The following is a 27,886-nucleotide window of genomic DNA, read 5'->3' on the forward strand; positions in this document are numbered from 1 at the left end:
TGAACTCTCAAGGACTATCCAAAACCAAAAGAATTACAACAGGGAACCAGAAAGGTTAATCTTGAAATGACAACAACATCAGAACAATAAAAGAGGGAATAAACGGTGTAGGTATAGAATCTTCTAATGGAGAAGAAGGCAAGGTGATACCAAGTAATAACAGACTGGTTCAAACCTAGGAAGATAAGGTAAATTTTAAGGTAACCACAAAGAAAGTTAACAAACCTACTCATCAAAATAAATAAGCACTCAGCTGCTAACCAAAAAGTCTTCAGTTCAAACTCACCCACTGCTCTGTGGGAGAAAGTTGTGGCAGTCTGCTTTCATAAAGATTACAGCCTGGGAAACCCTATGGAGTAGTTCTATTTTGTCCTCTAGGGTCACTGTGATTCAGAATCAACTCAGAGGCAAATTTTTATTTGGTGACTATAGGCCTCCTTGGTGACACAATGACTCATCTGTTCAAATTCAGTTTTGTGTGATTTCAGTGGTTTGACCTGAGCCTCTTGTGGAACATTTAACATTTGTTTGGTCTTTTAAAAAGTAAATAAGGGAAGGTGGCGGAATCACTTACTATATAGTACACATGTGGTAATTCTGGTGATGGCAAAGGCAATACACACTATGGGGGAAGTCAGCACAATTTGACCAAGGTAAATGAAGCCACTGAGAGGTATGCAAAAATAAAGGACAATTACGCTAAGTGCTATAACATATGCAATTTTGCAAAAAACAGTAATAACAAGCAAAAAATAGGTGAGTGATTACATAGGTAGATATGTACGCTATATGGGTGTGGGAAGGCATATGGAATATATGAGCATACATATACAGGTATAACTGTGGGCATATGTATATATGTGTTTGTATGTTTTGCATACATATTCATATATACAATAAAGCAAATAGGGGGCACAGTTACGGATACTTCCTAGACATATCCAAATACCTCATGGGACTGAGTGACTTACTGGGTGTGAAGACTCAGGACCATAGTCTCGGGGAACAACTAGGTCATCAATCGGCATCAGTTAGTTCATAAAGATAATGTTCTACATTCCAGTTTGGTGACTAGCATCTGGGATCTTAAAAGTTTCCGAGTGGCCATCTAAGGTGCAACTACAGGCATGTGTTGCTTAACATCCGTTCGGGAAACGTCCAACCACATATATATCTGTGGTCCCATGAGGTTATCTCAATTGGAAAACAGGATATAGCAGATGTACTTTATTAAGTAGGGAGATCCAATCTCTCACTAGCTCTCCAGGTCCTGTATCCATTCTGGCCCTGAGTCAGTAGGGGGAGGGGATCCCGGCTGCCCATCTACGGCTGTCTGTCCCAACACGCTCGCCTCTGGCAGTCAAGACATTAACTGGGCTGGCATTAATGTCAGGCCACCAAGGTCGCTGCCCTACTCAGCCCCAGTGCCCTGTGCGTCACGCCTGGGCCCGAGGCCACAGCTTCTCCTGTGGTGGTGGCTGACGAGTGGTCTGGGCTGCAGCAGTGGCTGGAGGAGAAGCAGGAAAGCCGGTCAGGGAAGGAGGCAGATACGGAGGAGGGGTGGGCAGGGCTGAAATTAAAACCCACTGAGGGACAGGCACTGGGCAAATTTGCCGCAAAAGATTTCTTTAAAGTGTTGAAAAGCAAAGACATCACTTTAAGGACTAAGGTGCACCTGACCCAAGGCATGGTGTTTTCAATTGGCTCATATGCATGTGAAAGCTGGACAATGAATAAGGAAGACCAAAGAATTGATGCCTTTGAATTATGGTATTGGCAATGAGTATGGACTATACCATGGACTGCCAGAAGAACGAACAAATCTGTCTTGGAAGAAGTATATCCAGAATGCTCATTAGAAGCAAGGATGGTGAGACTTCATCTTGCTTACTTTGGACATATTGTCAGGAGGAACCAGTCCCTGGAGAAGGACATCATGCTTGGTAAAGTAGACAGTCAGTGAAAAAGAGGAAGACCCTCAATGAGACAGACTGACACAGTGGCTGCAACAACAGTCTCAAGCGTTTAATGAATGTGAAGATGGCGCAGGACCAGGCAATGTTTCATTCTGTTGTACATACGGTTGCTATGAGTTGGAACTGACTCAATGGTACCTAACAACACGAAGGGGGTGTGGGGAAGCCAGGCAGGGAAGAAGGAAGGGAAGGGAGCCAGTGACACAGTGGGGTTGGAAAGTGGCCGGCTGGATGGCGAGTGTGCATCTGGTGGGCAGGTACGTGGGTGGGAGCTGGGAGCAGCTCCTGGAGAACAGGAGGCAACCATGCAGACCAGCAGCAGCAGGGCCAAAGTTTTTGTGCAGTCTCTCAGCGTGGCAGTGCAGGTCCCAGGCCCAACAGTGACCATCCTGTGTGCCTCTCTCCTGCATATAATATGGTGTTCGCACAATGTCCAAATCACATAATGTCCTATTTCACAGAACACATTATGGACATTAAGTGACACATACCTGTATTGATCTCTTTCCATCTGGAGCAAAGGAGAGTGAAGGAAACCAAAAACTCAGAGAAGAAATTAGTCCACAGGACTAATGGCCCACACAAACCATAGCTTCTTCTAGCTTAAGACAAGAAGAATTAGATGGTGCCCAGCTACTACTGACCATTCTGACCAGGGATACAATACAAGGTCCTAGTTAGAATGGGAGAAAAATGTAGAACAAAAATTCACAAAAAAGACCAGACTTACTAGACTGATAGAGATTAGAGGTACCCTTGAGACTATCACCCTAAGATACCCTTTTATCATGAAACTGAAGTCACTCCAGGAGGTCACCTTTCAGCCAAATAACAGATTGGCCTATAAAATAAACAATAACACCCATGAAAAATGTGCTCCTTTAAACAATCAACTATATGAGACCAAGTGGTCAACAGTTACCCAAAAGCAAAGATGAGAAGGCAAGGAGGGGCAGAGGAACTGGATGGATAGGGCACTTGGGGTAGAAATGGTGACAGTGCTGACACACTGCCGGGACTGTAACCAACGTCACAGAACAATCTGTATATGAACTGTTGAATGAGAATCTAATTCGCTGTGTAAACTTTCACCTAAAATACAATATCCTCCCCCCTAAAAAAAGGCAAATAAAATGCCATGAGATAAAAATTTTCCGTTAGATTGGAGGTACTTTGCACTTTTTTGTTTGTTTGCTTTCTAAATTTTCTATTTACACAACTAACAATACTTAATAAGTAAAAAAAATAAAATTATGAAAAAAAAGAACAAAAACAATCTCTTGTATATGCTGTTGCTCATTTTCAAGTACTTTCTGCTCAACCAATTTAAATGTCTCAATGCCATAACTTAAATGAAAAAATAAGTAAAAAGTAAAGCTCTTGAGATAATCCTGAACTGCAGTAAAAAAAAAAAAAAAAATTCAGAAGAAAAAATCAACTACTGATTCAATGAAAATGTTCATAATTAATAGATACACGTTCTTAGTGTTATTTAAAAAACTCTTTCTACAACTAACACTCACACTAACTTCCTCAACCATTTAAATCCCATGATTATCATCTCATAAGAGCTGCAATATTCCTTAACTAAGTTTACACAGTGGTTGAGTGGGGATAGAAGAAAGAGTAGAATAATGGTCAAAAAATTGAAATGTGAGATTAAGCTCCACAAAGATAAATGCGTATTATTCTAAGCTATGCCCTAAGATTTATTCATAATCAATGAGTATATACTTTCATTCACATGAATTCTCCTTTGCATTTACTGATATGGTGGAGGGGGGGCTGGAAAATTCTTCCATTTTTCTTATTACAAAGCTTAATTTACAATTTTATTTATATCATTCTTTCTGAATTATAAAAGGTCACATTTTGCATTTTTAGTTTGAAAAAATCAAGCATATTTAACTATATCTTCTTACTTTTAGAAGACTACATATTTAATTTATTGAATAGATAATACATGTATATGATTCAAATTTCTAAAATTATTACATGTATGTATATATACAGATAAGCTAAAAAATACTTAGCTTGTTTGTGTGTGTATATATATATCATATATATATATATATTTTTTTTTTTTTTGCTTCAAATTAGCTCAAATACCTAAACTCTAAAAACCCCACAGAGATAATACAAAAACAATACTAAAAAGTAACTGAATGATACTCATGTCTATATATTTAACAAGAGCTGCAATGAGGCTATCACATCTGTGTCTTCTCTATTCTTTTCACTGGTGCTACTGAGAAAAATAAAGGCTAAAAGAAAAGAAATAAGAGCATTAAAACCAGTCACCATAAGAAGCATGGTATGTATATCTTCTCCCTTCTCACTATTAGGGCTACACTGTCCTAACAAAATAAAAGGGGAAGAGTCTCTAAGTGGCAAAAATAGCTATGAGAAAAACTGAGGCAAGAAGGGGAAAAACTGAGGCAAGTAGACAGAGACCACAAAGGGAAAATTAAAAGCACTGAAAAGCAAGCAGGTAGAAATTTAAGGACACATTTTTCTCACAAGTAATTTACTAGCACCAAAATGTCTTTTTAAAAGCAAGGTCTCAAACAGGCAATTTAAAAAGCTGCAGTGAAGTTAAGTATAGAAATCAAGGAATATTAAGTTCTTCTAAGAAACTACAGGTGAATACTTCCACCTCAAGAAAACTGAAAGTTTTCCAGTGGAGAGGGTAAAATGAGCTTACAGATATTCAGACTGTATAAACTGTATGAGCAATAAAATTAGGTACTGAAAGTGACAAAAATAAAGAAATTCAAAATCAAATACGATGAAGTTCTACCTTGCCACTCCTATATCCTATCCTTGGCTCAAAAGCCAGATTTCCAAGGAGATCCGCACTAGTTCTAGCTATCCTGCTTCCCACTCCAGACCACGGAACACTGCCCTCTCACTCTCACTGCCTCCTCTTCCACTGTTCACATCTGACTCTCATGAAACAAGACCTCTGCATCAAACTACCAGGCACTTTTAACAATGTCTGAGTTCTAGGAGGTTTACTCAGGGATTTCTACTTCAGACATAGAGAGGTGGTTAGAAAAGAAATTTATACTCCTTCCCCATCCCCATTTTCATCCAGTGACTACAACTACTAAAGCCTAAATATCATAAGGCAGATATCAGCATGAGTTTTTAACACCTTCACCTTATATAGTGTCAAAAATCCTTTTTGTTTTTCATGAGGAAAAAAAGCATGGTCTAGCCCATTCCTAATAAGTACAATACCATACTTACTTTGGGATAATCCAACTCAAAGAATGTTTCCAAGTTGTTGATCAGGTTAGGATCTACCCCTTTCAGTGGTTTCAGAAGAGAGACACCTGGGAGCTTGCTATATGGCTGTTTATCCGTTGCCTTCTTGTTGAGGTGTAATCGGCTAAAAAGCAAGTGATACACAACAAATTAATTATGTAGCATACATTAGTGTCAAATCTAAATAAAACAGGCACCAAGCTGTCAATAAATTACTAAACTCTGAGTTAAGATTTTTTTTTTTAATTGACACCTTTCTAAAGGGAGCTCTGAAAATGAAGGGAAGTAGAACCACATTAAGTCTTATAGTTTAGGAAAACTAGAACTAAGCAGAATGAATGCTCCAATAAATGTCAGAACTTAGCCTATTGTTTACTGCTGTGCTCTCAGTACTTAGAACTGTGCTAGGCATACAGTAGGCATTCAATAAACATATGGTAAAGAAATGAATGACAGTGTTAGCCCACCCATTAATTGTACTTATTCTCAAATTGCCACTGAAGTGGCAAAGGATTATACAATGGGGAAAATACCCATATCTGCACCAGAAAAATACAGAAAAGTAATCATAAAATTTTGAGAAATTTCTGTAACAAACAGTCCAGACAGTACAAGAGAGAAGTACCAATCAGCCTGCACAGAAAACAAGAAAATGGAATAACTAGAGGAACTCCCAATAATCACAATCTCAGAATGGCAGAGGTAGAACAGAGGAAGATGAAGGTAAGAAAAAAATCTCAACGGCAAGAAAATTATCTATTACTGATACCTGAAAATATACCAGTGTCAGCAGTTCACAGATAAGTTGACCAAGGATCCCAGTGCAAGGCCCATCCCAAAGGAAGAAATGCCAGTTAGAGAAGAGAGAACGTGTCCCAGTTAATGTCAGGCTGTCACAACAAAGGGAAGAGATGCCGTTCAGCAGAGTGGTGAAGTTTCTAAAGGAGTCTCTGAAGGCTTCCTTCCTACTTCTCATAAGCACATCTCCAGGCAACTCAACCGTAATTAGAGGCTAGAACAATCATGAGGCCATCCATCCATAAGAGATTCTAAGACACACATTCTCTCACATTTTAACATCTCAAACCAATGGTATCTTACAATTGCTGGCAGTCAGACAGCAGTCCTGACTCAACAGCACGAAAACCAACCTATGAGACCTTCTGGAAGATCATGAAAACATCAACATCAATGCATCTTAGATTTGATGAAAGAGAATATCAATGTATAAAAGACTTCTGGAAGTACATCAGTACCATCACCCAGAGCAGCTGGCCACAGGCTCACTCCCAGTTAATTAAGGCAGGGGTGTGCTGCAGCAAATGCCTAATGTTTCAGATAAGGCCATACAAACATCTTTATAGATAGAAAAAGAGGTTACCTACAATGGAAAAATAAAATACCCACAAGAAACTTCAAGAAAAGGGTGGTATCAATTTCTAATCCAATAACACAAAATGCCAGAAAATAAAGGTGCACCATTTACAGCAGTGCTACTCAGAGTGTGGTCTACTTTATGAGTTGCTTTTTACTGGCAGTTATAGCAATTTGACACTGCCATGACATCTAATCATGTGATCAGTAATTTATTTTTATCGTTATTTACCAAAGTATCAGTCCAGACAGACTGGAGAATTTTAAAGGATTGATCCTTTACCGCAAATAATTTGAAAAATATTGATCTTCAGAGTTCATTTAGAGGGTTGAAAAAGGGAAAACCATGATCTAAAAATCATATAACCACAAAAATGATTACTATTATATTTCTCACAAATTAGTAGACTACATGTTTGGAGAAACCCACCCAATACAGAACATCTAGACTAGTGGGGGGGAGGGGGAAGCATTTTAATTATAGACTTAATTTATTGAACCGGTAATAATTCACATGGTTCAAAATCACTAAAAATATTTGAAAGTTCACAAAAAAGAAGTCTCCCTGCTCAACCTGTCCTTCATCCCCTTAGTTCCCATCACTGCCTCCCCAGTATTACTGGTTTCTTGCTTATTCTTCCAGAGATTTTAAAAAATGCATATACAAGCATATATAGTGTATACGAACACACACACATTCTCTATTCCTTTTTAATACCTGTGTGCACTAAAAGCATGTTTTTAAACACATGTCTAAGCTGTTAAGAAAATAAGGGAAACCCTCTCCAAAGTCAAAAATAAACTTCTAAGTAAGCGAATGCTGGATTCAATGCTTACCCCAGGGCCAACTGCTGGTCCCTGGTGACCTAGCCATGGAAGGAAGCCTGAGGCCCAAGAATGATAGGAAATCTGTGTCTGAGAACCTTGTATAAATCTGGAACCCTTGAAGAGTGAAGCTGAAAACTGCCCAGCCCACAGAAGGATGAGGGGGATGGTGCCTATCATGGATTCCGTCCTAGATGAAGTAGAATAAAATAAAACAGTCTTCTGGAGAACACATGTGGGTCTGAGGTCCAGAATGCACACTACCTGCATTGCCTGAACAACGTCCAATAGAAGGAACATGAGAGACCATCATATATGACCAAGAATATACGAAAAGAACCAAATGTCTAGAGATGAAAAAATGTGATTACTGACATTAGAATGTCAACAGACAAACAGCCGATTGTATGTATGCAGACTAAAAGAGAACTGGAGAACTGAACTCTAGATCTGAAAAAATTACCAGAATGCAGCACAGAGAGAATGAGAGGTAAAGACACAGAAATAATGAAAGAGTTTAAGGGAATAAAGGACAGAATAAGATGGAACAAGAATGTATGAATTTTGCCTGCCATGTACAAATAATGTTGGTAGGCACTTTGGTGATGCCCAGTGTGTTGTTCACCAATCTTCAGCTGTACTTTTTCAAAATGTGATCAACAGTCCACTTGCCTTGTATCTCAAAAGTGGCCTGAGTGGTGGAGTCCTCCAAGTGAACCAGCTTTAGCTTTATGGGTGACTCTGACGGGATCCTATAAGGTTTACCGGTTTCAAACCAGTTTTTTAGTATCTTGGGTCAGGGTTTCTGTATTACTTAGACTGTATGAATCTGTACACCCACATGTGACACAGGATTTTTCATAGGTGCCCATTTCCACCCTCAGCCTGAAATAGGTGACTTGCTTTCTGCTAGGATCTTGGGTATGGCACGTTCTCAGTTTCAGGTTCCATACTAGAAACCCAGTTTTACCTTCCTGTGATGCATTTGGTTTACAGCCTTAACATTTTTTTTGGGGGGGGGGCACATACTTTTTATTCATGCATAACGCATATACAGCAAAGTCACATATAAATATATAACTCAATGAATTTTCTCAAAATGACACACCCATGCTATCAGTATCCAGATCAAGAAACAGAATTATCAGCAGAACCCCAGAAGCCCCAACATGCTCCTTTCTATGTATTACCCTCCCCTCAAGGGTATTCATTATCCAGACTTCTAACACCCTAGACTAGCTTTACCTGTTTTAAAATTTTATATAAATGAAACCCCACAGGATGTGTTCTTTTGTGTTTGGCTTCTTTTGCTTAACATTATACTTGTGAGATTCATCCATCTTGTTACATTTAGTTATTGTTTATTCTTTCTCATTCTAGTATAGTACTCTTTGTATCAACATACCACAAATTTATTTATCTACTCTCTGTTAATAGATATTTGGGTTGTTTCCAGTTTTTGGCTATTACAAATATCATGTGGCCTTGTCTTTGTCCCTATGGAAGTACTAAAAACCCTAGCTTCTCTTCCCTCTCCCCACCATAGCCCTGGACTTCCATTTTTGGACAAGATGGAAAAACAAGGACTGAATTTACCCTCCCGTCTACAACAACCCAAAAAAAAAAGACAAAATATAGGGAAAAATGTTTTTCAAGACACTGGATGTCAGGTAAAGAAAGACAGTGATGCCTGAGACATGGAAAACAATTAGCCCAGCTTACTGCTTTGAGAGAGCCTCCAGGCCATGGCACAAGGAAGGGAGACCCAGGCTAAATCCAGTAGACTTCCCTGAATTGAGGAGATAGAGTTGAGAGTCCAGGAATGCAAAAATATCTAGCACTGAACACAATAAAATTCACAAAGTCTAGCACTCAATTAAAAATTACCAGGCACACAAAATACCAAGAAAATATGACTAATAATGAGGAGAAAAATCAGTAAGTAGAAACCAACCCAGAACTACTACTGGGGTTAGACTTAGTAGACAAGTCCAACTCACTGCTTTGCATTCCCTCTTCATCTCTGGAATCTGGAGATTTTTCTTTCTTATTTCCAGGTTTTGTGTGTGTGTGTGTGTGTGTGTGTGTGTGTGTGTGTGTGTGTGTGTGTGTGTGTGTGTGTGTGTGTGTCTGTGCATGCGCACGTAGAAATCAACATTTCCATGTGTTTAGAGTGGGAGAGGTGGTTGTCACGTGTACACAGTAACTTGTGAACAAGCTTCTGTAAATGCAGTGTGATACAGACTTTAATGTAAGTATGTTCAGAACATTTTGAGAGCACAGAGAAGGAAGCATCTAACTCCTCCTAGGAGGCAGTCCTTTAAGACTTCACTACTCAAAGCGTGGTCCACTGAGCAGCAGCATTGGCATCATCTAGGAAGTTAGAAACGCTGAATCTCAGGCCCTACCCCAGTTCCACTGAAACAGAATCTGCATTTTAACAAGATCCCCAGGTGATTCACAGGCATATTCAAGCTTGAGAAGCACCACTGTGAGACGCATCTTTGCTATAAATTCTTTTTTAGCTTCGTTGAAAAGGCCTGTAGCTCAGTCTACAGGCAATGGATAACCAAGAAAGATTATAAGGAACCAACAATAATCACATTTTATATTTAAGGAAGTGAAAGAACAGAGTCGAGGCAGGAAAAATTGAAGGTAAGGGAAAATATTATAAACATCTCAAAGGAAAAGATAGGTGTACAAACTAAAGAGGCAGCAAACGGATAGAAAGAAAGACAGAATCAAGGAAATAAGAATTTAGAATTGATGGTGCTTCGCCAATGGCCAATGAGGGGACTAGGGAGCAAACAGAGGAAGAAGGAGGAGTGCACATGAATGACTACCAGATTCGGGCTTAGATAGCTAGTGGTGCCATTCAAAAAATATGGACACAATGAGAGATGGAAGAGGGTAATGAGTATTATTTTGAACACACAAACTTAAAAGTTACTCTTAAAATATGAAGTGGCAATGTCTTCTATCCAGGAGACTAGTTGTTTTCAACATTTAGTATACATAATGTCCATAGTTAGAGATTCCAATTTAATCCACCAGCTGTGAGGCCCAGGAATCTGCCTTTTCATGAGCACGTCAAATGATTCTGATGCAGGCACCAGTGAACCACACTGGGAGAAACCCTACAGTAGACTATAAACTCTTCAGGGCCCAGAAAAGCAGTGAAACATAGTATGTTCTCAACTTTTAAAAAAAAAAGAAATCAGTTGAATAAATGAAGAGTAGATAAACAGATGTACAGATCCACAGTTCAAAAGATAAAGTTAGCCTAGAGATAAAGATATGGGAGCCATCCACATATCTTATGGTAAATCCATAAGTCTAACAGGTAGAACATGCAATTTAAAGATGATCAAGAATGAAAATAATATTGTAGAACCAGTAATACATAAAGGAGACCAAGAGTGAGGAACCAGAGAAACAGGAAGAAAGCCAAGAAGAGGGTAATGTCGCAGAAGGCTTTATTTGGCTAGGCTATTTTCTTTTTCAAAAGGTTCAAGAAAGAATATCCAATGCTGCAGAGAGATCAAGATAAGAACTGAAGTGCCCACTAGATAAAGTATGTATCTGGCTACTTCAGAGCACTCTGGGCAGGGGATAGGGCAGTTGATAGAGCACAAGGGGAAGATAAATAAAAGTGGGTTAAGAAGTAAATGAATGGGAGGTGAAAATGTGATAATAGTGAATAAACACTACTTTCTCCCAAAATCTGACAGTAAGTCAAAGGGCAAAAGAACCAGGGTGATAGCTAGATGTAGAAGGTTTTTCAGTTTAATATTAAAAGAACACTTGAGTGCATATGCTAAAAGAATACTTGACTACATATACTAAGGGAAAGAGCTAGCCAAAGGGTGGCTTAAAGATAGAGAAAAGAAAAAAAATGACATGATAAGATCTGCAGTGTGAAAGGAGTTAAGATAATCTGTGAAGAATGAGGGTGGGGGCTTCAGTAGACTGGTGAAGATTTAGAAGTCCTGCCAGTAATGGGTGATGGAGCTAAATACAGAAACAGAGAACTGCCAGATACCACTGTAGGCTTGGCTGAGATCTGAAACCATGAATGTGTAGTAGTATTAATCCACATGGCTGTGCGATTACCCTCTGTGGGATTTTGAAAGTTGAGAAGCTATCAATTATGGGATAGATTCAGGATAACACGGCAGACTGATATGAGGAAAGGCAAAGGACAAGATAATAAAGTGGTGAATTGTGGGTTCTGGGCTAGATGGAGAATTAAATGAAGCCAACAGATGGCAGGCAGGTGGAGGACACAACTGTGGATAAACAGCCTAGGGCAGTAGTTCTCAACCTTGGCTGCACATCAGAATCATCTGGGGGTTTTTAAGAACTCCTGTTGCCTTGACCAATTAAATCAGAATCTCTAGGAGTGATACCCAAGCAACAGTATTTTTTTTAAGCCCCCTAAGCAACTCCAAAGAGGAAATTGGTGGTTTAGTGGTAGAATTCTTGCCTTGCATGAGGAAGACCTAGTTTCGATTCCCAGTGAATGTACATCACGTGAAGCCACCACCGACACTGATCTGTCAATGGAAGGTTGTGTGTTGCTGTGATGCTGAACAGGTTTCAGCAGAGCTTCCAGACCAAGACAGATTGGGAAGAAAGGACTGGCTATCTACTTCCAAACAATCAGCCAATGAAAACCCTAAGGATCACAGTGGCCTGATCTGCAACCAATCATGGGATGGCACAAGACCGGGCAGCATTTCATCCCACTGTGCGTGGGGTCACCATGAGTCAGGGGCTGACTCGAGGGCAGCTAACAACAAGTGACTCCAAAGCGCTGTCAAAGTTGAGAACCACTAGCCTAGGAAGAATAGATTACAATGAAAATAGAAGAGGGTTGAGGTGGGAACTCTTAGAAACATCAGAAGTTATGGAATTGACTGAAAAAGTGAAGCCTGTGAAGAAGTAGTACAAGTGGTGTGAGAACAAGGAAAAGTTGTGAAAGACAATGAGTGTGGGCTCTCTCCAAAGTTATCTAAAATGTTGCCAATTATCAGAAAATAAGATTCATAGCAACTGGAGAAATTTCCACTCTAGGTACCCTATCCCTATAGTTCTGGGTTATTTTGCAGTATAGCATAATGGTTTAAGAGTCTGGGCTGGATATAGACTGCCTAGATTTCTCTCCCAGCTTTGCAGCACACTGTCTGAGTGTCCCTGGACAAATTATTTCTTTATATCAAGTTGTTTTTTTAAATGCCGATGCAGTGCAATGGATCGCTTTTTCTGTGGCCTTTCTCATCATGGTTTTGTAACTCCCACCAAATGAGTGGGCAGGCTCATGCAAATGAGGTGCTTATGGCCCACCGAGGGGATTAGATAGCTTGTTAATAATGCAAATTAGGTGCATGGCACCCTTGTGAGGGTGAGACCATGCAAATAAGGTGTATGGAACCCTAACAAAGGAATTGGTCAGTTTTGCCATCCCACGAAGTTTAAAATGAGCCATCCCAGAGGTGGATGTGGGGGACTTCACTACCACCAAGAAAGAAGAGACGGAAGCAGAGTGTGTCCTTTGGACCTGGGGTCCCTGCACTGAGAACCTCTTAGACCCAGGAAACAGTGAGACAGAGCTGTAACATTGGAGATGGCACAAGATGGCGAGCAGCAGCGGCAGAGAAACTGCAGCAGCAAAGGCAGCAGAACCAAGAGATGGGCAGGAGATGAAGAAAGGCAGTTACAGTGGGTGTGCCAACCCAAGGAGTGAGAGAGCTGAGAGCCTTTGGGCAGGAGGCTTCCTGGTGGAGTGGGGTGCCTCCAGACACTTTTCAGTGGAGCTAAAGAGCTTTGTAACACTTGTCCAAGCAGGGCAGAGGCCACCCCGAGGGGCCCAGCAGCCAAGGGGCAGAGGAAGAGGCCTCCTCTTGGGCATGGCAGAGGAGCTGTCCTGACCAAAGAACTGTCCTGAGTTGTTCCTGATGCTGAATTTCCCTAATAAACCCCATAACTGTGAGTAATGTCTCTGAGTTCTGTGTGGCCAATGCACTGAATTATCAAACCCAGTAGAAGTAGAGAGCGCTGTGGGAGGAACGGTTAGTGTCAGAATTAGCAAAAAGGTTGGAGGGTGGAGGTATGTTTAACCTCCACCTCACAGGAATTAGCCTTGGGCTGCTGATCTTGATTCTCTCTCCTCCCTCTCTTGAAGTTAGAGGAGATCAGACTCTCAGCACCCTTTTTACTGTGGATAACAGTACCCATTTCATAGGGTAATGAGAAATAGATGAGATTAAGCCACAAAGCAAACATTCAATGGTAGCTATTATTATCAGTAATTAAAACAAAACAACAAAAACTCTAATTTTAAGAATATTTTCAACCCAATGTAACTTCTCTGAATCTATCGTAGTTATTTAGAGATGCTGGACATTGATGAGCCTTATACACAAAAATGGAAGGACTGGAAACTGATACACATACATTTAAGATTCTTTCATATATATTTAAATATTAAGCAATTTTTTTTAACATAAAGCCAGCTCTTGTGTAAAAAGAATGATTAAAAAAGGGGAAGGAAAATCATCAAAAGCCCCAGATCGTAATTAAAACGGCATAGCTCAAAACACAGCACAAAATACATTTAGTGCAAAGTTTAAATTATACCCAATACTTAGGTTAAAATTATATTCAATGTTAAAATTACATCCAATCTTCAGAAACAATTTCAAGTTCTATAGACATTGTCCAAAATATAAAAACAATACAAGTATGAGAATAAGGAACATTAAGTATCACCAATTATTTCCATTAAAAATGGCCGGTTACTATTGTCTACTTTTTAGCTGAGCTCTCCTTTTTAAACTTTAGATTAGTGTTCTCAGTTCCAGCTGCACAGTCCTGACTTTATTCCTCTATCCTCAGAACCTGACTCTGGATCATGCAGTCACAAGAATCCCCTTCACGTGACCTCTGGCAAGGGGTGAGGGTGCCACCCTCAGAGCTGAGAGGCCTGGGCAAGACCATTTCCACACTGCAGCAGAATCAACGTATAAAGTAACTCCTGGTTACTATGTAACTCCAAGCAATACCACCTTCTAGTATGAAGGATTCCAGAAGAGACTCTATTCTGTTTTAATGCGCCTTATATCTCTGTATGGAGCCCTGGTGGTGCAGTGGTTAAGTGTTTGGCTGCTAACCAAAAGGTTGGCAGTTTGAATCTACCAGCCACTCCTTGGAAACGCTATGGGGCAGTTCTACCCGACTTGACAGCAACGGGGTTTTTTTTGTTTTTGTTTTTTAATATCTCATATGGGAGAAAGATGTGGTAGTCTGCTTCCATAAAGATTACAGCCTTGGAAACCTCATAGGGCAGTTCTCCCTACAGGGTTGCTATGAGTCGGAATTGACTCTACCACAATGTTTTGTTTTCCAGATATCTCTATATCTAGCACAATTCCTAGAACAAAGGATACAAGTCAGCCTTCCCGCCCCACTCCAGGACAGAGAGATCCCCTTACCCAAATCCCTAACATCTGGAAAGCTCTTAATCGGTGGCAGCATATCCCGGGCATCGGGAGCTGCCGGAGCCATAATTTGGGATTTTAACAATATTTTTAGTTCTCTTGAAATAGAATCTCCCCTCTTAATACATAAATCCATTTGATTTTCAGAAATTTGATTTTACCACATTTTCAGGAATGCATTGGGTATAAAAGTAATGGACTTCCTATATAACTAGTCAATGGTTTTGATTTGTTTCCTTTTTAAAGAATAAAAATGATTCTAAACTTAAGTGAACAATTTTTGGGAGATAGAAAGCACTGTACATTTTTCAATACACAGATCATTTTCCCAAGGAATTACTTCTAAAATTAAATTTTAAATCAGGAGCTAGAGTCACTCTCTATAAAAAAAAAAAATCACATTCATGTAATTAAGGCATCCTCACTCTCAAGGACATCAGGGAGGTGCTCACAGCCTGTTGCTACACAGGTAATCACCTTGGGAGCTGTCTCAGAGTAACTCAAGACCTGCCTGTAGTCCAAAAGTTTGCAAGGGATGAATCACAGGCAAAAGAGAGAGAGGCTTCCAGGGGTCCTGCTTTCCACCGTGAGCTGGAAGAAACACTTTAAAGAATGTCAAGCTTGGATAAGAAATATTTAGGGGTTCTGCTGGATGTTATAGCTGCTTTAGGCTGATGAATCCTAACCACCTCTGCACAAGGGTTTTAAACTTTTGAGCTGAGGGAATTGTATGATTTTATCTTAGATGGTGTTTATTTCCAAACATCTCCAGTCTCTAAAACTGCTACATTCTTTTTCATTATTTTAGCTTATTGTTTTATCCTTTCAGTCTTTTAGCTCTCTCTCTCAGTTTTTTATTTAATGGTTCATAAGCATTTTTTAGATGGTTATTTTACAGTTTGGTATTTTAATTTAGTTTTTAGCAGGAGGGAAGCCTGGTACGAAGGGAAAGTCCTTGGAGAGAGTCCAAACACTAAGCAAGGGAGACCAGACCAGCAGTTCTCCCTCCCTTCTGTCTACTGACAGAAACCTTTGCAGCAACCTTAATACAGCTCTTTACCTCACAGAAGTGGGCAGAGGCAGATTATCCAATAGGCAAGGTAAGCACAGTGCTTACCAGATCATCTGCAGTGAACAATTTCACAATTCTTCACCACACCAAATATTCTGTTTCTAGGTATGGCTGGCATCTGTCTCTCTCCCAATCCCACAGCACCTTCCTACAGAAGCAAAGCCTCTTTCCAAATTTACAATCCCCAACAGGAGCAGATGACCCAGTAAGCAGGGTAAGTGATGTGATGAAACCCATGTGAAATTGTTCACTACAGATTAGTAAGTAAGCACAAGTCAGTCTGTGCTTACCTTGTTTATTGGATAAGCCACCCCTAAGTGAGACACACAAACGAACGTCACTTAAAGCTTTTAAGGGAGATGATGCATTCCCTGAAGGCAAAGTTTACCTTGCTTAATAGCCCCAGATAGTGCTGCTTTTATAGTTTTGTTGTGTGATTCAGTTGAAACAGCGTATCTGACTCTAGGAATTTATCTCTTCTGCCTTACTCTGAAAAACCATGCCCACTAGGCTTGTTAATATTTCATGGAAAATTCGGTTGATGATGTCAGCAGGTTCTTTACATAGTCTGTGCCAGCAATTTTCAATGATTAAAGGCTTTTGTTGTTACATATGACTGTTATCTAGAAGGCTGTTACTGTGTATTTGTGATCTGTATGTATCATGACTAATGTTTTCTCCACATGGCGCCTGTCATTTCAAAAATGGCACTCATCAAAATAGGCTTCCTCAGCAACACCAAGCATACCTCTGGTACAACCTTAACTCTGTGGACACAGGATTCCCCAGAGAGCAGAACAGTGAGTTAACTTTATAGGAAAATACAAATTATTTTCACCTATCAGACAATGGATTTACATACTACAGAATATAAAGGATTCCACCACCGTAGAAAACAAATACAAGAAAGACAAACCAAACCTGTTGCCAGAGTCGATTCTGACTCATAGCAACCCCACAGGACAGAGTAGGACTGCCCCACAGGTTTCCAAGGAGCAGCTGGTAGATTCGAACTGCTGACCTTTTCGGTCAGCAGCCGAGCTCTTAACCCCTGTGCCACCAAGTTTCCAGAAAATAAATAGGAGATCTTTATTAATCTAAAAAAAAAAAAAAATCTAACTCAATAACCCTTTTGTGACAATAGAGTTAGCCCTAGTTTCCAGGAAATGGGTAGAACATGGTATTTTGCTGATAACAACTAAGTAAGAAAGACACCCAGGCAGAAGACACAGTCCCACCAGACAGTGCTAAAAAACACAGAGGACCCTCAAACATGCTATAAACTCAAAATCTATGCTTCTCATATCAACAGAAAACTTACAGGACTGTCCCTATCCGCTTCTAAACAATCCCCTAAAACTACCCTTTTAAAACTAGATGATGTTTAAATTAAACTGTTTTGTGTATAAAATAAAATGCTGTAGACAAGAGGGAAAGTGGGGATGCTCGTTGTGATTTGCATTTGTCAACCAACTCAGGATAGCCCTGGGGTCTGCATTTCCTGAAGGCCAAATCTAAGTGTGAAGATATTTATTGCAGGACAGGCAAAAAGTTCAGATCTAACGAAGAGTTTATAGGTGAACATGTTGATATAGCCCTGTTTCTACTTTAATCTGCAATTGATTAGAAACAGTGAGATAAAGATTCCACTTGGTCCAATTAATTTCATTAAAGTCCACGGCCACTGAAAGCACCCCAATTTCTGACAATCTCCCTCAAATCAAAGGGCCAAATGAGACGAAATGAGGAAAAATCCACTATTACTTCTAGAAAAAATTCAAAGATGATTGATTAACAGATCATAATTGTATGCCCACTAGACACTGAAGATAAATAAATAAAAAAATAAGACACCATCCCTAACCTCAAAAGCTTACAATCTAATTAGGAAAAAAGACAACTAAACACACATCTACAATTTAGATGGGTAAATCCAAGGCACTACATAAAAGACACAAGAGGAGGCACTTAACCCGGTAAGGAACAAAAGTCTTAAATGACTTGAATGATGGGAGTTAGTTTAAAAAAAAAAAAGGAGGAGGAGGCAGAAAGGAAGGGAGGACAGAAGGAAGGAAGGGAAGTAGGGAGGAAGGAAGGAAGAAAACAAAGGGAAGGAAGGAAAGAGAATTCTAAAGAAGGTACATGGCACATTCAGGGGAATGCTAGTAATCCAATGTGGCTGAAGAAAATCCAGTGTGGCTGAAGAAATAGTACAGCTCTGAAGAGAAGAGCATGTCAGGACAATGGGGAGCCATGGTAAGATTTTAAGCACATGATGTAAAACTAGTGTTCCAGAAGCAGAAGGCTACAATCGGAAAAATAAACTAAAAGAGGAGCAAGGCTGCAGGTGAGTAAAGACAGTTTCAGTCATCTAGGGAAATGAGGATGGTGTACTGAACTAATGATTTGAGAAAAGAGGAAAAAACTGGCTTAGGAAAAAACCCAACAGAACCATCACTAAATATTAAAACCAAATTACCATTTTCATTTTGCTTTTTAAAGCTATCATGCTACAGTCCGATTTATATCTTCCCAGGCTCAGGTTAAAAGGGCTCAGCTGTTGAACTACCTCATTCATTCATCAAAAGGTGGTCCTGCAGCAATGACCTTGACTGACCCAAACCTGACCAAACATCAAGTGCATCCTCTGCACCAAATCCAGATAAGAAGCTTTCAATTTACACTAAGACTCTAATTTACTAACTCAAAAACACTAAGGCTCAGAACACCAATGTTTTCATGAATTAAGGGCAAAAATCATACTAGCTAAAAATAACATTCAAAATGCTAAAATTTACATTAAAAACACAACTAGTTTCTGACAGGTACTTTATCACAGTTATTCTGATACAATGAGTATTTAAAATTCCACTCAAAAGCTATACATCAGGTATAAAATTTGCAATTCTAGAAAAGTCAGAAATATCCTAACTTTTCTGACTTCACAAACTTCTTAGAATTCTTAAGATAGTAGAATTAACTTGAAAAAAATTCCAGGAAAAGGACCTCTGCTTGACTAGAAGGTAGTCAATATTTATTTACGGATATAAGAAATATTTCCACACTAGTGTGGCATCTCCAGTCAATTAATAAGAAGATAAGGCCTAACACTAAACATTAGGTCATTATGGGCAGGGTGTAAAAAAGGAAAACCTTAGAGGAAGAGGGGAGGAAGAAGAGACAGAGGAGAAAAGAATGGAGGAGAAGAAAAAAGGCAAGGTGTCTTGCTTAGATACCCTTATCAGCCAGCAATATGGCTTCTAAGGGCCAAAAGGGAAGAAAACAACTGGATCCCACCAGCTCTCAGAAAAGGAAAGAACCATAAAGGTCATTTAACCAACTGCCTTCTGAGGCTATAATCATTAGTTATTTTTAGGATCTTAAAAATCTTGGGAATAAGACCGTTGCATTTCAAGTGCTCTACTCTGAATATACATTTAACATGATAGACAAACATGCTACAAACACCTGCCATCTAAAATGTGGTATAAAATTACTAAGCACCAGTTCAATATTAAAACTGGAAAGGAACAAAGCAGTAGGTAGATACGAGTTGAGATAATTTAAAAACTTTAAAATATTAGTTTCCTAGTTCATGAATCATCAAAAAGTTTAAAATACGGGCTTCTAGGAATTGTAAGAAGTTTGTGAAATGAGAACAAATAATTTCACAGAACAAGCATGGTTCACTGTATTAATCAAATTCAGCTCCATATTTAATACAGGCCAACACTTAGCTTTTGCTTTATCTCATTTTAAGAAGATACAATAGCAAATCTAAATTAACTAGGTATCATTACATACTTTACACATGCATTTCATTTTTGAAAGTAACCAACTGGTTTTTAATTTTTCTTAATGTTTAAGTAATACAAATATTGTAATTTTTAACACGTAGTAGCCCACAGACTATGCTCCTTAATCTCACAACCAGATATGGAGCCACAAAAATTTTCAAAATAAGCTCCGTTTCCACCAGTTGCAAGTGTACGTTTCTAGGAGAGTATCTGATATTTGCTTATTTTAATTTATTTATACTTTGACTTATTCCAAAGAGGATTTGAGGGGACATAGAATATATGTTCAAAAAATGTATTTTTCAGAAAAACGCAGAATATTTAGCATAGTATTCAGCCAAAATATTGTTCCCAGATTTGTTTAACCTTGCTTGTTGAGATGTCAAATTTGCAGTTTTTCTATAGAAACGGAGGAGGGACCTTAGCTCTCTGCTTGAAAACAACTCTTATATTAAACTGGGAAGTATCTTTACCTCAATGAGAAAGAAATCAAATCAAACATACAATTTTTGAAGGTGGGACCAGAAAAAAAGGTACTTAACAAAAGGTAAATTTTAACTGATACATACATTAAGCTGTTGATTACTTGCTTTATGTTCAGTGATCCATTTCAAAAAAGTATTCACAGCATTCTTTTAGTTAGCAAGTCATCCTAATCTGTCGTATACCAATTGCCTTTTCTTTATTCTATTTTCACATAATATTTCAGGAACCTATAACTGTGAATAAAAAAGATAACTTTGTGGGGCATAAGGAAATTAATTTTAAAAAAACCTCTCTACAGTATCTCAACTAAGCTAAATGTGTGCACTATTCTCAAAAACCACAAGTGTTCTGTTTTGTTTTTTAAACTTTGCTGTTTATTATTAAGCACAAAATAACTTAAAACAATTCTGGAGTTGCCTCAAGTTTAAGAATGTAAACATTTCAAGATGGTTATGTGGAATATTAGGGTAAATCAATAGCGTCAATTTTAATTAAAGAAGCATAACTTTATCAACATCTGTATATAGTGGGGTGAGATATATCATGATTCCACATGGAAAGAAGTCAATTTGCTCCAAATTGATCTATAAATTTAATATAATTTAAAAAAAAATCAGGATTACTTAGAGTTTGAAGAAAAGAATCAGTTCTAGACTTCATCTCTAAGCAAAAAATGTGTGAAGAGCCAAAAATTTTTGCAAAAGAATAAAGAAGGGCTTACCTCACTACTAATAAGGTAATAATTACTGGTACAAGAACCAATCCATTTGTGAAACAGTACTGGGTGCCTTGAAGTATACCCAAGGACAAAGAAGAATTTAGTCTATGATAAAGAAAATATTTCAAAACTGGAATAATCAAACCACCATTCAATCAATGATTCGGGGAAAAGCGGCTAAATACATGAAGCTAAAATTAGAGTTCTAGATCTCATAGTACAATAAAGAGTAAAATGCAAAAAAAAAGAAGAAGAAGAAGCTCAAAAGTACTAAAAGAAAACATAGGCTAACGTATGTACGTAATACTTTAGGGGAATGGGGAAGATTAAAAAAATTACACCAGTGTCAGAAAACATTAAAAAAAAAAAGGCTTGACTATCTAAAACACACTCACACACTTTTCTCCATGTTAAATACATGTGCAAAGTTGAAAGACAGAACACAGACTGGGGGAAAAAATGCAATATATCACAGATAACAGACAAGCAACCTTCATATGAAGAGAACTTGAAAATCAAAAAGGTGAATGTGCAATACATCGCAGCACAGACAAAGGATTATAAGTGTGTAATTTACAACTAACTGTAGCTACCATATAAACATATGAAAAGCGTTCAATGGAACTAGTAATTAAAAGAATGAAAATAAAAAACAACAGTAAAAAGCCTAATATTTGGTATAAGGCTAAATGGGACCATCATACAATGTTACCAGAACTATGAATAGATACAACTTTTCTATACAGCAATATGTATCAAAGTTTAAAAATGTGCACCACTTCTGGCTCAGCAAGGAGCCCTGGTGGCTAGTGGTTAAGCACCTCGCTGCTAACAAAGAGGTCCACAGTTCAAACCCACCAGCCACTCCTCGGAAGAAAGACGTGGCAGTCTGCTTTGGAAAAAATCACAAGCCTTGGAAACCCTCTGGGCAGTTCTGCTCTGTCCTATAGATAGGGTATCTATGAGTCGGAATTAACTTGATGGCAATGGGTTTGGGTTTTTTTTTTTTTTTTTTTTCAGCAGTGGGTTTGGTGTTTTGTTTCATTTTTTTCTGGCTCAACAATTCCCCTTTTAGAGATGTAAACTAAGAAGATCATCTCTCGAAGATGCATGCATAAGAATTCATCACAGTGTTGTTTTTAATCCTGATAAATTGGAAACAACCTAAATGCCCATCAATAGTGACAAAAATGAATAAATGCTAGTACTTCATAAACGAGAATACCACGCATCTATTAAAAATGATGCAGAGATCACATATATATTGACATGAAAAAATGGTTGTGACATTTTACACGGAAGCTCCATATCAGTGGGACCTTGTGGGTCTTGCTCTTCACTTTTCATTTCCAGCACCTAGAACAGTGCCTTGTACAAGAGCTTCTCAGTAAGCATTTAATGGATAAATTTGGAAAGCAGGTTGGATAACAATAATCATAATGTGGTCCCATTTTCACATACACAGAAATAAAACTGGAAGGATAATCACAAAAGGCTAACAAGGTAATGGAATTTTGGGGTGTGTATGATGGCAGCGGGTTTTTTTTGTAATGTGTTTAACTTTTTTTTTTTTACTCCTCTTTGAATTGTTTATATTCTTTATACAGCACTCATTTTTTTATTCTTATGATTGAAAAAAGTAACAAAATTGTTTTTTTTAAGAACTCCAGAATGTGTTCAGTGACTAACCAAAACCAAACCAAACCCACTGCCATCAAGTCAATTCCAACTCATAGTGACCCTGTAGGAGGACAAAGGAGAACTTCCCCAAAGGGTTTCCAAGGCTGGTGGGTTCGAACCACCAACCTTTCAGTTAGCTGTCCAGCACTTAACCACTGGGCCACTAGGGCTCCCTGTTCAGGGACTAAACCCAAAAAAACCAAACCTGTTGCCATCGAGTCAATTCCAATTCCAAAAACTAAGATCAATACTATCCAAGCTTCATGTTTTATTTGACCTTCAAAGAAATATCAGTATGTTTTGTGCAATGTAGCATCTTTCTCAAGTACCAGGAAATGCCACCCTATACTAATAAAATGTAATACTCCCCAAAGGGAAGTCACTTTTTTTGTAGTACAAAGGAAAAAAACAAAACAAAAGTAATTTCTTAGCCTTCCCCCTCCTCTACTAAAATATTCCCTATACTAAAACCCCCAAAAAACCAAACCCATTACCGTTGAGTAGATTCCGATTAATACGGACCCTACAGGACAAAGTAGAACTGCCCCATAGGGTTTCCAAGGCTGTTAACCTTTACCGGAGCAGACTGCCACATCTTTCTCCCGCGGAGCGGCCGATTGGTTCCATTCGCCGACCCTCCAGTTAGCAGCCAAGCACTTAACCACTGCGTCACCAGGGTTCCTCTGTACCCTATACAAGTTGGTGGTAAAGATTACTACACACAATGATCCTTTTTTTCAGACTAAAAAAGCCACATGAATCCATATTAGTAATGTGTTCTATGCAAGTCTGTCATTTCTTCAGGAAGGCAGATTTCATTTTAAAGACATTTATTTAAACAACTGAAATATCAAAGCTAGCCACATACCCTCTGACACTATTTATTCCATCACGCTGTTTTACTACATTCATAGGCGTTATCATTCTCTGAAATAATCTTTTATCTGTCTCTCCCTTCTAGAAAGGAAAGCTCCATGAGGACAGGAATTCTGTCCTGCTCACCACTGTATCCCCAACACGGGAACAGTAACTGGCATCTAGTAGGCTTCAAGAAGTGTTTGTTCAATGACTAACGAAAAGATGTGTATGGGGGGGAAGGGCGTATAAATAAAAAGAAGACAATAAATAAGCAATTGAAAACAGGAAGGAAACCCACACTGAAATGTACAAGCTGACATGACTCAAGCTATATGACAGCTCAAAGGTTTGCTGGACATTTTTCAAGGTGGACAGGTGCTTCACACCTATCTGAGCGCATAGAGCTCTTCCAGGAAGAAGAAAATCCACAGGGAGGTCTGCAGGTAGCTGTGTGCAGCTCCCGAAGGAGAGGAAACGACCATTAACAAAAGAGAAATGTGGCCAGGGTCGAGAAAAAAAAACAAATAATACACTATACATCTTGGCCCAGACGACAAGCACCACGAATCCCCAACACAACCCCAGTAAGCAACCTTCCGCCCGACACGTAAGAAGAGCAGTCTCCTTTTCCTTGGCTATGCAGTCGCCTGCAGCCCAGCAACCCCCTCACTCGCCAAACATTTTTATACCACCATGCCGGTCCAAGGGGAGAAGGAATGGGGGAAGCAGTCTGAGAATGAGCTTTCTCTACCCCTACCCGAGCCCAGCCCTCTCCAAAGAGTAAATCTCCCCACCCCCGTCCGTCTCCGAGGCCCCGACCCCCACACCAAGAACTGCCCCTCACTCACGTGTAGATGATAGCCATGAAATGCATCAACCACAGCACCAAAAAGAGGATGAACCCGAAGACGGCCATTCCCTGCAGGGCCAGGTCCAGCAGCGCCATCCCCCGGCCCGCCGGCCCTCTCCGGCCGCCGCCGCGGAAAGCGTTCTCACAGGAGGCGGACTCGGGGGGCGCCCGGCGCGGGGGCGCTGGAGCGGAGAGGAAGGTGGGGAGAGGAAGGGGCGGACGGGGGTGGGGACGGAAGGGGCGGGCAGGACTTGCGCGCCCCCGCCCGCGCGCACTCGCCCGCGAGGTGTTCTCTGCGCGCTCGCGGCTGCCGGTGCTTCGAAGACTGTGTTCTGTGGTCAGGGCAGCCGCGGCCCCACGCTCCGCTTCGACTCCCCAGACCCTCGCTGGACTCCGCGCTCTTGCGCCCCCGCCCTCGCCGCGCCGCTGGGCTCCCGGCCGCGCAGCTCTGTCGCCTTCCTCCGCCGCCGCAGTTCCACGGACTAATCGAAACCGGGGACTCGCGCCTGGACTCCGGGGCGCACCCCGCCCCGCCCTCCGGAACCGCGGCGCCCGCCCATCGGAGGGCGGTGCGCGCCGCTCCTCCCCACCCGCGCGCCCGCTGCGTCACCGAGGCGAGTGCGCAGAGGGCGGCTTTTGCTGGACACCGATCGGGTTTTCCCTGGGCTCCTTTCTCTTGCTGCCGCGCACCTCGCGGCGTCGGGGAGAGGCGTCCCGGGCAGGCACTATTGCAGCCCTGGGCCGGACTACCTCAGCGGCTGCGGTGGAGCGGGACCCTGTGTCTGGCTAGTGGGCTGCTCTTCCTCTGTCCCACTCTCCTGTTCCACAGCGCCCCACGAAAAAACGCGGCTTCCCGGCAGACGCCCGAGCTTGACTCGCGGACTAACTTCCAGCACTGTGTCAGCAGCCTCTCGCTCGCTGGGCATTGCTTGGAGCGAGCTAACATACCTCCTCCAGGCCAAGTTCTTAGGCCCAGGGATTTCCTTTTGCTTTCCTCCCTCACTGCTTTTAATGCTGTGGAGTTTGGGTCCAAACGGACCTGAGAGTAAAACAATTTCCGTGTGTCTCACAGATCTCTATGCACTTTGGTCACTTTGTAATATAAAATAAATTATTAAACTCAGAATGTAAAGAATCAGTTAATATTGAAATCCCTTAAGACTGTGCTGTGCAGTACGGTAGCCACTAGCCACATGTGACTATTGAGCACTTGAAATGTGGCTACTCTGAATGGATGTGCGCTGTTAAGTGTAACCAACATACCTGATTTCGAGAAAGTAGCACTTTGAATAGTACGGTAGCTTAATATTGTTCCTAATTTTAAAGCAGTACTAAATGTTTCTGTTTCTTCAGGCATAGATGAGTTTATATTGTTTCTTGGTTGTTTTATGTTTAAACAGTGTTTATTATTTCAAGTGATTTCCTTTTAAATAATCCATGACCTCCTTAAGAGGGTTCAGAATTGAATTTTGAAAGACAAAGAACTTGTTTATTTTATTAATGTTATTTATTATAGTTAATATGGACTGAATGAGATACCTCAATGTAACATCAAATAGTAAACTACCATCAGAAGAGTTTAAAGTAATGTTCGTATTGAGAACCAATACTGAATTCGTGAAACCCCTTAGATTACTCGTGTAAAGGCAGTGGAAAAGAACAGTGCTTAGAAACCAAATTCCCATTGTTGAGAATCACGGATTGATAGTTTGAAGTTATAGCAAGATAGAATTCTAACTTTGAAATAACATTGCAGAAGGAGATTTTAAAACGTCGCTATTGTAGTTTATCAATTCTAAGACACACTTTTAAAAAAAATTTTAACATTTCTAAAATGGGAATACATCTCACAGTCAATGGTATTTTACAATTAATTGACGGGATTTTTTTTCCTTAGTCATATAGGCTCTTAGATTGATGAAATACATCAATTGCTTAATTTAAGCATTTTGTTTTATTCTGCATTTTTCCAAAGTGTTTTTTGGAACCTTACAACAAAAGATTCTGTACAGTATGATCAATGAAATGGAAAATGAGGCCAAATAAAGGCAAAAGAAGCAGATATTTTTAAGAGTTAACAGAATTGCTATAATTGAGTATAATCGGTAGATTAAAGATCAGCTGTTATACTTTTGCATAGTTAAACTAGGTCTGTCCAAACCTGGTTGATGATTTTAAAGCAACAGCTTTAGAATATGTAATACTAGCGTTCTGTAGATAGTGTGCCTTTAAAGTCTAAATCTCTTAAATGTAGTGCAGCAGCATAGGAGTCCACTGCATATTGCAAAGATCATGATTGCTGATCTCACTTTTGGCACTTAACATTTTCAGTGTTGTTGTTTGTTTAAAGGGCCATCTGTTTTAGAAAAACATTTCTACCAGTTCAGGGCTTCTGACTTACAATGTTGTGACAAAACAATGTTGTTGTTAGGTGCTGTTGAGTCCGTCCTGACTAATAGCAACCCTATGTACAACAGAACGAAACACTGCCCAGTCCTGGTCCATCCTCACAATCCTTGCTATGTTTGAGCTCATTGTTGCAGCCACTGTGTCAGTCCATCTCGTTGAGGGTCTTCTTCTTTTTCAATGGCTTTGTTGTTTACCGAGCATGATGTCCTTCTCCAGGGACTGGCCCCTCCTGATAAGATGTCCGAAGTACCTGAGACAAAGTCTAGCCATCCTCCCTTCTAAGGAGCATTCTGGCTGTACTTCTTCCAAGACAAATATGTTCATTCTTCTGGCAGTCCATGGTATATTCAATATTCTTTGCCAACACCATAATTCAAATATATCAATTCTTTGGTCTTCCTTATTCATTGTCCAGCTTTTGCATGTTATGAGGCTCTGTGTGTGTGTAAGCAAACTTGGTAAGTTTATCACAGGGAGAGAGACGGAAGGAGAAAGACACACACAGAGAAACTGAAACTCTAATGGAACCTAAGTTTTGTGCCAGGCAAATTCTTAAAATATTATCTTGATTTTCACAACAGTCCTGAAATGCATAATTGGAGGCTAAAAGATTAAATTAACTACCCAGGTGACACATCTGAAAAGTGAGAGAGCTGGAGTTTGGATCCAGCATACACAGTATCAATTAATTTAAACAATATATAGTACATGTTCAATCCTTAAAGTTCTGATTACAAAGTAGGGTTTTTTTTTTTTTTGGTTTGTTTGTTTTTTGTCTAGCATTATTTAGTTTGATAAAGTAACTAGTGTTCTATATAAGTCAATTTCATCATCTAAGACACAAGAAAGTTGTGTTAAAAATAGACCACGTGCTTTTCTGCTAAGGTACACCGGCAGTTTAAATATGTTGCTCTTCCTCTTTACCACATCTTTTGCTTCAGTGAGAGAAATTTCATGAAATATACTGTCATTTCAGAACAATTCAACTAAGAAAGTAAACAACAAGTAGAAGGACTAGAAAGAACAATCTTTTTCATAAGTGCTTTTTTCTCTAATAAAATAATTCAGGAAA

At 39.8% G+C, this 27,886-nt stretch overlaps 1 protein-coding gene across 1 annotated transcript in view; it reads right to left on the bottom strand.

The window, feature by feature from the left end:
• The window catches only part of UGCG (UDP-glucose ceramide glucosyltransferase), a 46,320-nt gene extending 21,389 nt beyond the window's left edge, over nt 1-24,931 (bottom strand). The window contains exons 1-2 of the mRNA XM_004372163.2: nt 24,404-24,931; nt 5,229-5,370 (exon numbers count right to left, since the gene is read on the bottom strand). Of these exons, the coding sequence (XP_004372220.1) occupies nt 5,229-5,370; nt 24,404-24,501 (240 nt within the window). The 5' untranslated portion in view covers nt 24,502-24,931. The remainder of the gene's footprint in view (nt 1-5,228; nt 5,371-24,403) is intronic.
• Between the last annotated feature and the right edge of the window lie 2,955 nt (nt 24,932-27,886).

This window comes from Trichechus manatus, unplaced genomic scaffold (assembly GCF_000243295.1).
Source record: "Trichechus manatus latirostris isolate Lorelei unplaced genomic scaffold, TriManLat1.0 scaffold00016, whole genome shotgun sequence".
Taxonomy (NCBI): domain Eukaryota; kingdom Metazoa; phylum Chordata; class Mammalia; order Sirenia; family Trichechidae; genus Trichechus; species Trichechus manatus.